General features: G+C 35.2%; 1 protein-coding gene across 1 annotated transcript in view; it reads left to right on the forward strand.

The window, feature by feature from the left end:
* Positions 1-13034, forward strand: part of LOC106872355 (transcription factor SPT20 homolog) — a 55773-nt gene that overhangs the window by 13463 nt on the left and 29276 nt on the right. The window contains exons 3-8 of the mRNA XM_052966797.1: positions 4348-4414; positions 6617-6772; positions 8273-8308; positions 9843-9881; positions 10743-10850; positions 11181-11374. Of these exons, the coding sequence (XP_052822757.1) occupies positions 4348-4414; positions 6617-6772; positions 8273-8308; positions 9843-9881; positions 10743-10850; positions 11181-11374 (600 nt within the window). The remainder of the gene's footprint in view (positions 1-4347; positions 4415-6616; positions 6773-8272; positions 8309-9842; positions 9882-10742; positions 10851-11180; positions 11375-13034) is intronic.

Here is a 13034-nt window from a genome sequence, read left to right on the forward strand (position 1 = left end):
CAGCAGTCTACCTCCCACACACAGCCCCTCGTTCCCGATCACCGTTTGTTATCTCCCCCTTTCTTAGCTCTCCTGAAATAAGAATTTCTAACTTCCGGTCAGTCATTGTTATGATCGGCCATTATTATGATTGACCGTTGACTGAACACTATTCAATTTTTTTTCTCCGTGTTTTTCTCCTTGTCTCCGTATTCTTTCTGTTGAAGAGCGTAGCTCGAAACGTCAAAGACTTTCCGTATTCCCGAGCGTCATACTAATATATACTTTTGTTATTTACACCACCTGTCCTCGTCTGTTGTTATTTTTTGTATATTCTCCCTTATATAATAATGCATGCACACACATGTATGTGTGCGTGCATATATCAATATACACTTCTTTCTTTCTCCCTGATTTCTCTACCCACTCTATCACATTAGCCAGTAGAATAAACATATAAGTCTGTTTATAGAAACTTGACCATTCTTAGTATTCTTCCCTTCCAATTTGTAGTTTACTACTCACTTTAGAAACCCCATTATTCCATCTTTACATTCTGAGTTCAAATTCTGCCAAGGTCAATTGCCTTTCATCCTTTTGGTGTCAATAAAATAAGTACCAGTTGAGAACTGGAGTTGATATAATTGACTAGCTCAACCCACTCAAAACTTCAGGCCTCTTCGTTTACCATTTATGGGTGTTGCAATTTTAACCATTATTTTATGGATATATCTGTGTTTCTGCTGAGAAAGCTTCATCCTGTTCTAATCATGGAATGGGTGTTCACCTGCTGCATAACAGTTTCAGATTTATAGTTTCTTGCAAAATTTCTTCACTAAATGACCAGCACAAGTTAAATGATTTTAGGAGAAAATGTACTTGTCTCTTTTCCTTCGTTGTACCTAAATGATTTTAGCTATTCACCAGTATGTTGTCAATGTGGGGTGGTAGCCACTTTCCATTGAAAGTAGCAAAGAACCTAAAAACAGTAAAACCAACAGCAGTAACAAGAAGATGTCTAACATCAGTAAGGAAACCAATGACAATAATAGAACAATCAACAGTAGCTATAGGGGCAACTTCAACAGCACTAGTGCCAGCAGCTGCAACAACAATAATATAAACAACAACAACAGTAATAGCTAGCAGCTGCTGCCACCACAAAACAGCAACTTAAACAACAGTAACATAATCTATAAGGACAGCATCAACAACAGGAATAATGACAAATCCATAAAGGTAAAAACATCCTTTGTGTATGTAACAGATCAATGAATTTCTCATCCTCTGGAATGTAATGTAGATGCTGTTGAACATATAAAAATGATATTGTTGCTCTGGAGTCATGTCATGTTCAGTAAAGGAGATGGTGTGTATGGAAAAAGAGAAACATTATTTACAAGTGCATCAGTTGCTCAAAAAGGAAGCTATGATATCCATCTTCAGACAAAATTAAGAAATATCATGTCTGGAAGGAGAGGGGGGGGCCTTCCATAGTATACATTACCCAAGGAAAGCAACACGGGACTCTAGTAGCTATCTGCAACAGTAAACAGGAAGCTTGTACGATGGCTACAATAGCCTGTACCTCTCAGGAGTCTCAGGACCAAAGTTACAAGATGTCCCATAGGACATCCTTGTAGATACCAGGCCAGAGTAATGGCCATGCTTGAAGACTTTTATTTCAGAGAGTGTAAGCAAATGTAGGTGGTCTTGGAGGGTAGAAAACCCTAACATTATATGTGTGGCAAAACAGATCACCTGGAAGCTTTCTCTTCACCTGTAAATAGGTCAAAAGTGGTGTGTCACTCTGCGCTGCTGCTCCCAATGCCAGATCTGCAGCAATCACAAAGAGGACTGTAGTGGCAACTACAAAAGTAACAAAATATGTTTCTACTTAGAGAAAGGTGCAGGCACTCATCCCTTGTCACTACCATCATGACCAACAGCAATAAACAACACAGAAGAAATCAAATACAAATCCAGCTGAGCCCCTGGATGTAGATGCAGCTTTGGATGACACAAAATCTCCCAAATAGGCAACTGTTGTGCAACCTTCAGAAAGGATAAAAAGGGGTGGCTGGTGAATATACTGACTTAAGACCCAAATCCCAAAAGTTTGTGATCACCAAACTCAATAACTCTGAAAAAGGTGCACTCAGTTACTTAACTGAGGTGACAAGTCAACAATCACAAGAACACACAACAAGGAACAAACCAACAATACCAATGCCAAGGACAACTGTGAGAGATCAGCAACAAAAGAAGCAAAACCAAAAGCAACCAAGATGACAAGAACCATTCCAGTCATAAGAAATGGAAAGAACATTTACAGCAATCTCTCACAGATGAGCTTCTCAACTACACAGTTCTCCAAAAGGAGAACAAAGAGTTAATGAAGTTTGTAGACTCCAACAAAAACAAAATTTTAATAATAGATAAGGGTCTTGATACTCTCACTATTTCCAAAACTTTGCAAGGAAGAGTTCTGGTAATAGCTTCTTCAACAATGTATCATATTTTGAGGCAATGTTTCCCACATGATGCTGGAAGATTTAAAAACTCCTCTCTCCTGTATATTTTGGTGCTAGAGAGTTTAAGGGGTATCTCACTGTAACTGGGTCACAGGAGAGTCCTGTCTGCATATGTGGATGACATCACTGTCATGGTGTCTGACATTTCAGATGTAGAAGTAATCAACACAAACTGGGAGAATACCAGGTATGTACAGGAGCACACATAAACCAAGACAAATCTTGCAACTAAGCATTTGGTGAGGCCAGTCTGTGTTGACCAGTAGTGATTTCTGTTGCTTAACTGAGGGCTCAAGGGAAAGTGTATAGAATCTGGTTCAGACCAGACCTCCAGATGGATAGGAATTGAGAAATGGTAGTGAGCAGAGTAGCCACTCTTACTCAAAAATGGATTGAGAGGAATGTCTTTGAAAGGTCAGGTTGATGTAGCTAATGCATATGTTGCCTCAGTGTACTATTCTGACCATTGTACTTTGTCTCAAGAAACATCTGGCCAGATTGGAGTGCTTGCTTTTCTATTTCTTATAAAAGGATCAGGTTCCCCTGGTCAGGAAATCCATCTACTGTCAACACACCTACTCTATGGTGGTCTTGGGATGTCATACTTAATGATGGGCTGGCATGTGCTGATGCACCTGCAGAAATATGTGGATCACTGTAACGTTGTTGATGTCAGTGAAAACCAAGGAACTTTCCAGTTGGGCAAAGCCATCAGCAGGAAAACAACTCCAAATTTCTATAAAAGATTAGTTGAAGGTATGAGTGACAATGGTCATGGATTGACTCTGGGTATTGATGAGATCATCCTTCCAGAGGACTTTCTGGTCAGGGACTTTGGACAACTTTCAAAAGTACTTAGTATTTTGGCAGGTTAGAAGATAGGCACTTTCCTCTCTGGCCATGCTCTCATCAACTTCTTCAAGTTTCGTTTGAAAAGGAAGATGATAGTAGAGAGGGAGGTGCTGTCTTTTAGTGTGTTTATCAAAAGGTAGATGAGAGTTGCAAGACTGGTGAGTCTGAAAGAGCATATCCTAAGTATGCTTTCCTATTCAGGAGGAAAGATACTGAAGAGAGCACTTTTGATACTTTGGAGATGGCAGAGTAATCTGGGCCTTTTTGTGTGGGAGGTTTCCCTTGATTCGCCTTAGATGAACTGCTCTGCCATTGGGGATTTTATTTTTCTGAATTCTATTTTCAAATCTTTTGTTATAATTTTGTTGTTGGTTCCTTTAGATTGATATAATCCCCACCTTTTGTGTTGTTCATCCTTTGCTCTTGTCTTCTATATTTTGGGCCCTTGTGTTTGATAAAAGAAATCATCATCATTGATCCTCAGTGGGGAGGAGGCTTAACATTTGTTGTAGCTTTGAGGGTTCAAGTTGCATGTTGTTCATGTTTAGTGATAATTGGCTAATATGTTGGTTTCTTGATATGTGTAGTGATTGAATAATTATGATTTCGTGCTATTTAAGGAGACATGATCTCATTAGAAAATGTTTACAAGATCTCTATTTGTGCAGTCAAACAGGTTCTGTATGAGGTGATAAGGTTGCATATAGATGATACTTGGTTGTGGGAGATTAGAGAGAAATGAAGGTTGATATCATCTGCATAGGAAAGGGTACTGTTGTGGGTGTTGGCACATAGGGTATTGGTGGAAGAAGAATGAGAGGTGAAACTGAATTTTATAACTCCACCAAAAGGTCTAAAGTTGGTTTATATAAAGCTTTATTATGGAGTTTTCCCATCTAATAGTTTTTTTTTTTTTTAATCATCACCCTTTTTTTTCTTTTATCTTCTATTTTCTTCTTTCATCATTGTGTTCTTTCTGCAGCAAATCTGTGAACCAACGACTAAGGGAATTGTATCAAGAAGAACGTATCAGACAACCCGAAGATCATGTAAGTATTTTTTTCTTTTAACTTGCTCTTTCACAAACAATCAAATAGTATTGAGTGTTATTGTAGAGCACATTCTGTGGTTACTGTTGCTTGTATGTTACTTCTACAATTTTTACCTTAAGTTAAGATGATCAAAGTAGATTATTGAATGTTATATCTGCTAGATAAGAGCAGCAACAATTGAAATTGAGCAGGATATAATTTGGGTTTATGTTATTGAAAACAAATGCAAGAGAAGTATGCTGCATTTGTTAGCCCTTTGATTGCTATTTTTTTCTAGTGGACCTCCCATATCCATTCAATGTTTAACCCTTTCATTACTGTATTTATTTTGAGATGTTTTGTGTTTCTTTTAATTAATTTTAAATATAATAAAGAATTTAGTAAAATAACTTAGTTATCATTTAGCTAGTGTTAGGAACATAAATTGTGACTAAGGTTTGGTGGAAGATTTTAATTCGACTTATGAAAACAAGACATTTGTACTACAGAGCCAGAGGCGGTTTCAGCTAGGTTGGTATAGAAAGGGTTAAAGACTAATTTTATAGAAACTTCTTTCAAAATTCCTGTTTTATTTTTCACACGTTAACTGTAGCTTGAACTTTGTAAAATGTTAGACAAAGAAACTTAGCTGCTTCTTGCAATACATACCAATACATACATCTAAAGCAAAGATTTTTCAAAGGCCTTTAAAATACTATTTTGTTCCATTTTACTATTTTGTTGCATGAACCTCCAAAAATCTTATATGGATCCTCAGGGGCCATTTGGGCCCTGGTTGAGAACCACTGATCTAGAGAATACCTTTAAACAAAGAGCATAAATAATGGGGGTAGATCTAAATACATGTTTTTTTTAGAGAAATCATGAAAGAATTGAGTGTTTAAAGGAGTGTTCTCTAAGGCTCCATCTATGACCTTCATCTACCCATTTTGGTTATTGAAAATAGAGAGATTTTTGCAGGACACTTGTGCTGATGATGACTGTTTTGTACCTTTAACTCACTTATTGGAGAATAAAATTGAAGAATTGCAAAAGAAGTGTAGAAACTGGAAAAAGCTGTCTAAAGATTCTTTTGACTGCTAAGATGGCTAGAACCACAAAAACTCATCATTTGATGTCTGTTCTTTTATGCTGACATAAGTTGGATATCACAGCTAACCCCTCCAATGCGTAATTTCTCACCCAGTTTAATTGAATTCTGTTGTTCATGTATGCTGACATTTTGCACCCAGCAGAGCATGCTTGCTTTATTTCTTTGCAGATTTTGCACATCCTCCACATTCATGTCTTACTACCGTACAACATTGCACTTTGTACAGAAAGATAAACTTTTTGTTGTCAATAAAAGCAATAGCTATCTGATCTTTTTTCACTCTCTACATGCCATGGCCATCATGCTTTTACAACAGACATCCAGTATTGAATTGTTATTGTTTGGGGAACTAGAATAAACAGGTGATGGTGATGAGAGCTGAACCCCGATGGACAATTAGATGCATCCTAAATTCTTCAATGGACTCATTGCTGATAGCACCTGTGCACAAAGCTTGCATGGGTCTCAAGATTTTATCTGCACTAGTTTTCTTGTGACCACCAAACAACAGAATGTGGTACTCTGTTAAATGCCTTCTCTTGGTCAACCAATGCTTGTAGTGAGTGAAATATATAATATAAAGTGAATTAGTGTCCTTAATAGGTTGTTTTCTAAGGTTCTGAAGCCCTATTGTATTTTATTGTGGATAATTGAGCTATAATATCTAAGTTCTGAGATGAATTATTAAGGTGATAATCTTTTCATATTTTGAGTATATATTAAATAATTTATGCATGCATATGTGGACACATACATACACCACTATATTTTAAATGATCTATTATTCTGTAATGACTAATACTTCAATATATACATTGTTTCAAGCACAATTCAAACAAGAGATGATTATTTCTAAACAAAGAGTAGTAAGGTTTTCATTCATTAAACTACAAGTACAAGCACTTGAAATAAAGGTTCCCAATTTAAGTTCAACAAGTGATGATGTAGACATTCAAAAATTAGATATCAAAACGTAATTGGAGATGAAATAAATAAAAAATACATATGAGCCCCATTGAATCTGAAAGAGATATCTTGATTTTTTTTTATTTTTATATTTTCAAAAATTTCATATTTTCCCGTTTTAAAAAAAATATGTTTTGCAGCCACTTTGCTATGCAACTCACTTACTTCCCAAGTTGGTCAAAAGGGACCGGCTTAACTGCTTGGTATTAAATCTCTATCCTGCCAATGAGGGTTATACCCTTATGCTAAAAGGTCGAAATGGTATTGATTCTGAGACTATCAAGCTACCATATGAAGTAAGTATATTTTCAATAGAATTAAATTTTTTAAAAATAATCCTTTGTGTTTTGTTATGTTAATTTTCAAGCTGCTTTCCTCTTTGGCTTTACCATATATCAAGACATGAATGTATGCTTGTGTGTTTGTGTATGTCTGTATGACTACATAATGTGTGTGTGTGTGTGTGTGCGCGCGTGCATGCATGCATGCACACACACACACATGCACATGCACACGATTGTTTGTGTCTTCTAGTTCAGACCTCAAATGATTGTAAACAAATGACATTCATTTCCTATATTCTGTAAATACATCTCTGACCATGGCAAAATATTACCTTGCTTGGAAACAGGTGAAGGTTAGTGTCAGGAAGGGCAACCAACTATAGAAAATCTGCCTCAATAAACTCTGTCCAACCCATGCAAACATGGGGAAAGTGGGCATTAAAATAATGGTGATGATTAGAGTATTGGATAGATCACATTATAGTGTTCTTTCTATATCTTTACACTGTGATTTTAAATCCTGCTGAAGTTGACTTTGCTTTTCATCTTCTCAAAATCAATAAAAAAAGTTCCAGTCCCGGTTAGTGGATTGGAAGAATTGGTCGAGCATCAAATGGCATACTTTGCAATAACTGATTTTGCTTATTATGTTCTGGCCAATGATCAATGCTGATCACCTGATTCTGGGAGCACTCTATCCAATCTGCACTTGGTTAAATTATTTAGAAGTTGATATTAGAATATATTTTAAAATTCCATTGTATACTGGGTAAGAGGGCATTGACAAATTATTGTAACAAATGTTTGAAACAGTTTACTGTGTGTGCATTTTTGTAAAATATAAACATGATATAGGCAAAAGGAAAGCAAACAATAGTAAATGGAAAATAATTTGTAAACAATAGTGAAATGTAAATATGGGGAAAAAAATGTTGAGTGAAATCCATTTATAGGCACACATAGCTATTTAGTTTATGTGTGGTATGTCAGTGTATGTAGAATTTAGATAACATTTTCTGTCAGGTATGTTAGCTCATGTCATTTTTATATTTATAGTTTTGTGATTTTGTTAAGTTGGCTAACATTTTTGATGACTTTATTGTGATTAATATTCTTTCTAATTTTGGCACAAGGCCAGCAGTTTTGAGGGGAGGGGCAAGTTGATTATATTGCCCCTCAGTGCTTAACTGGTACTTATTTTGACTCCTCAAAAAGACGAAAAGTTAAGTCAGCCTTGGTGGAATTTGAACTTAAAATAGAAGGTTAAGAGTCTGGAGAAATGCCACTAAGTATTTTGTCTGATGTGCTAACAATTCTGCCAGCTCACCAACTTAATTTATTGTGATTAATATTGAACAGAATAATAAGCATTGGAAATAACTGATGCTCAAATAGGTTGAGAAGCATTTCTCTCAAATATACCTTTCTTTACAAAATGCGACTTATGTTTTGTCAAAAGAAATTTATATGGAGTAAAATTATTGATTTATTTTATTTATTTCTTTTTTGCAGGAGTCTGAGTTATTAGGATATATTGATGCTTCTGAGGTTTGTTACAAAAATATATTATTATTTTGAATTGATTTTGGTCAAGTATTGTACTGGTGGAGGCGCATGGGTTAGAGTGTTGGACTCATGATCATAAGATTGTGGTTTTGATTCCTGGACCAGGTGACATGTTGTGTTCTTGAGCAAAACATTTCATTTCACGTTGCTCCACTCCACTCAGCTGGCAAGAATGAGTAATCTTGCGACGGACCAGTGTCCCATCCAGGTGGGGAATTTACATGCCACAAAACCGGGAAACCAGCTCTTATGAGTCGACATGACTTGAGAAGGTAATTTTACCTTTACTTTAAGTATTGTACTGGCATTACAGACATTGAACTCTCAAATAGGCGAAATCACAAATAGTAAAAGCACAGTGTAGTTGAGTGTTTTATTAGCTGTAATGCTAGATTTTTAGATTATGCAATGGATGACTTGCCTTAGGTACAATATTTACTGTATCAAGGAAAGTACTGAATTCTATCCTCATTGGTGTTGCAGGTAATCAGTAACTTATGCAATGCATTGCACTCTAGCCTCGAATTTTTTTCCTTACATGGCTCTCACCATATTATGTGCTGTATGTCTTCTGATACAAGTCACTTGTATGTAAGATAGTTGATAATGAACAGCAGTGAAATTATTTAAGAACTATTAATGTTTGAACTTAGTTAATGTTCAGTAAGTTTGATTGAAAGAGATGTATAATATTAATAGAAATGGATTGAAATTATCTCAGAGTGGGAATAAATATCCTCAGACAGGGAAGTGGTGTGGATTGATTATAAAGATGGCCTGTAAGTATTGAATGAACTGCACTTATTGATGATCATGTGATTATTGTTGAGTAGCCTTCGTCAATTCTTCATAAGTATACATATGACATTAAGGTAACTAGTTAAAGAACTGGCTAACATTTTAGCCATGGCTGCATTGTTTTTTATTGTAGACATTATGCCATTAAAGTTTTAAAGATGATAGTGAGTTTGTTGAGGAAGATTTATGTGTCAGTGATTGCATACAACTTCCATTATAATGAAGAATTTGGGAATAAAATTGTGGAAACAAAGCAAATGTAAGAGTTATATGATTTTGGACTGGTTGAAAAATGAGTTAGAGATAAGTAGTGAAGTTGTGATAAAATAATTCTGTACAGTCAGTTGAACTTGTGGATATTGAAAGCTAGGCATAGTGTAAGGTCCAGTGCATGTAAAGGCATTGGACTATTGATTAATAACTTGGTTAAATATTCGAATTTTGCTTCAACTGTTGTGGTGCACCTAGTCAAAACATAAGTCCTCTCTGGCTGAGAATAGAGACCATTTTAATTCTTTATTGAGTAGTATGTGGTTGGAAGGACATACTGTTATCAAAATGATGTGAAAACTATGATAATTGAAAGGTATCCTTCAAGAATTATGATCTAAAAAAATTCACTTTATTTTTGTTCCTTATGTTATACATTATTATGCAAACTGATTTTTTAATATTTGATGAAGAAATGTCTAATATATTGTATCTTATCTATTTTCAGTTGCCTCCTTTACTTGTAGACATCCTTGAAAAAGCTCAAGTAAGTGCATTTAAATAAAATTTTAATTGTTTCTTGGACCTTGATTAACGCAGGTTTCTGGAGTGTTAAATAGATGAGAAACAATCTCCCCTGGATAAAATTTTAATATATTGAAAATAACTTTCCCTAAACAATCATGAGTTAATTGTGTTTGTGTGAGTTCATATTTTCTTTTGCCTTCATATATGTTTGCTGGTTGTAAACAATGGCCTTAATGATGGTGTAACAATGTTGTTTGCTTGTAGTCTGCTACAAAAGTACGTCTGGGCTTCTTAACATGACTTAACATGTTGCACAATCTTTGCAAACAAGAGGCTTATTCAGTGTTGTTTGTTTCTAGTTCTCTCTAACCATGCCTGGGATTTTTGCCATTCAATGAACTGGGAGATTACCTTACATGAAAAAATTTGTGGGTTGTTGTCAGAAGGCATCTAGCTGTAGAAAAACTCTGCCCCAAATTAATCTTGTCTGATGCATGTAAACATGGAAGAGTGGACGTAAACGAAAATGATGATGAACCTACTACATGTAGATGTGAATAGACATCACAATGAATTACTTCAACCACTGTAATCATCTGTAACACTGTATTGCTATCAAATGTTCTGTTACCTTGCACTGTGGTGTTCAGTTTCTTCCAGGGACAAAATCTGTGATAGACCGGTATTTAAATCCAATAAAGGAGATGTTTAAATCAAGCTTCTGCTCCCTTACTACTGTGTAGGGAACCTGAAAGCAAGCAAAACCATAAATATTTGTGGAAAAATACAAGTTCCTTTTTCCAAAAATCTGGACATAATTCAGGTATTGACCTGTATTTGTTTTTATCATAAAAAAGTATCTTTCTTTTTACCTTTTCAGGTGAATGTTTTTTATAGTGGCTGTGTAATTGTTGAAGTTCGAGATTACAGACGTTCTACTGATGGGTGTTACGATAGTGAATATATTATGTTGAAACCTACTATGCAGGTATTGTAAACATATACCAAGTTTTCCTCTTTATAGTTTCTTTAGTTTCATTTATAAAATTGCAAGAGAATTACCTGTTTTCAACACCATGTGGTCTGTTGCTGTTAACTTATTACATATAGAAATTGGATTTTGTTTTTCCCCCCATATAAGTTGCTACATTAAGACAATAGATATGTCTATCTCCCTGTATCTATAAATCTATCACTTGTAGAGTTATAGATATAGGTAGATAGACCTCTTTATCTTCTTACATATCTCTTATCTGTTGTTTCTTCAATCAGTGAAGATTGTTCAATAACTGATGGATTTATTGCTTCCACATTTTAGTCGCTATTGTGTGACATCAACAGTATGATCAATGATGGACACCGTTGGACTCAAGAAGACATTTTTCAGCTGGAGAGCCAACTTCTGCTGGCAACTCAGGAACCCTTATGTCTTGACCCGAATCCTTCTGTCTTCTTTGCCACCAACCATCAACAATATGAAAGTAAAATATTCAATAACCCCAATCTGAAAAGGTATGTCTTAAACACTCACTCTTAATAAATAGGTTTAAATAAAATAGTACCAGCATTGAAATAAATACTGGGGTTGTACAGTAACTGAATCCAATAAAAGAATATATATTTAAAAAAAGATCCTTTTACTGATTTGTATTAATAAACACACATGTTTTTTGTTTCTGTTTTCAATTTGAAATTCATAAAATTGAAATGTTTTTGAAATTTTCAAATTAAATAGTTTGAAATCCAATGAAAAAAGTTCTATTTTTTTTATTGATTCAAATTCAAATTTCTGATTTTTTTCTGAAATTTTTCTTCCAATTTAAATTTCGTTAAAATTTTTTTTTTTCAGTTTTATTTATTTTTCTTTCGATTTCAACTTAATCAAACATCCCATAATTTGCACAATTTAGTTCATTTTATATAAAATAAGTATTGTGATAATTTGCCAAGCAAGAGTACTGAATGACTTCAAGCTACAGTAATCTTAGATAGTTTATAGTTTTGAGCTAAAATTTTTCTGTAAGCTAAGGCTTGTGTTTTTACAAAGGGATGGAGTGGTCTCAACTCTCCAACATTTTGAAAGCTGGATTAAGCTCCATTATACTGTGACTACTACTGAGAATATATCTCAGAGGCTAGAATATATCTCAGAGGCCAGGGAATTAGTAATGAATGATTTTTGCCCAGATTATGTTCAACCAGCAACAATTCTTTTCATTATTGTTATTACTGTTGTTCATTCATGGAGTGGGTTATTTTTTTTTTGACACCAGCCTGCTGTTTGTGAAATTACATGTTATATGTATGTGTGTGTGAGGACATATGGCCTAGTGGTTAGGGTGTTGCACTCATGATTGCTAGATCATGATTTCAATTCCTAGACCAGGTGGTGTAATTTGTTCTTGAGCAAAACACTTCATCTCATGTTATATTGCGATCACTTTGACACCTAATGTGTGGCACCCCGTGCATCTGTTCAGAAAATGTCAATTTGATGGAGAGAGTGAGCTAATGTGCAGCACGAACATTTGATCACTATAAACAAATCATTTGTGCAGGTTATTCAGCAAGAGCTGAACACTCTTACATTGTCTTCAGTGGGAGAGTCCTTCATATATATATAGTAAATGAGAAGGGATCAGATAATCCAGACATTTACCTCAGACAGCAATCATGGTTACCTGTATGTTGTTGAGACAATTGTAAGCCATGGAATAAATGTAATGCCAGTTACTCCAGTCTTCATTTATTTTATACTAGCAGAGCAACCCGGCGTTGCCCGGGAATGAAATTGTTGCTTATATACTGGAAGGAAAAAGCAAAATATGCTGTATAGAACTCTGAGGACATTCTGTAGATGGACTCTCAGATGAATGATGACTGGGCACCTCTCATGAATTGGAAAATTGAAGATGCGCCAAAAAGCCTCATTGGTACTTGGAAACTTTTACGAAAATTAAAATGTGGCTTAAATGAAAAAAATGATTTACGTGAATATCCTCACAAGAGTAATTGAAATAAATTGCGATTGTGAAACCCCTCACGCACGCACGAAAGCACACACGCACGTGCACGCACACACACACCCCTTGACTCACTCACACTGTCTCTTACAAACACACACATACATAAATGTATACAAACATATTTACATAGACTCACGTGTGTATGC

Source organism: Octopus bimaculoides, chromosome 3 (assembly GCF_001194135.2).
Source record: "Octopus bimaculoides isolate UCB-OBI-ISO-001 chromosome 3, ASM119413v2, whole genome shotgun sequence".
In the NCBI taxonomy this organism is placed as follows: domain Eukaryota; kingdom Metazoa; phylum Mollusca; class Cephalopoda; order Octopoda; family Octopodidae; genus Octopus; species Octopus bimaculoides.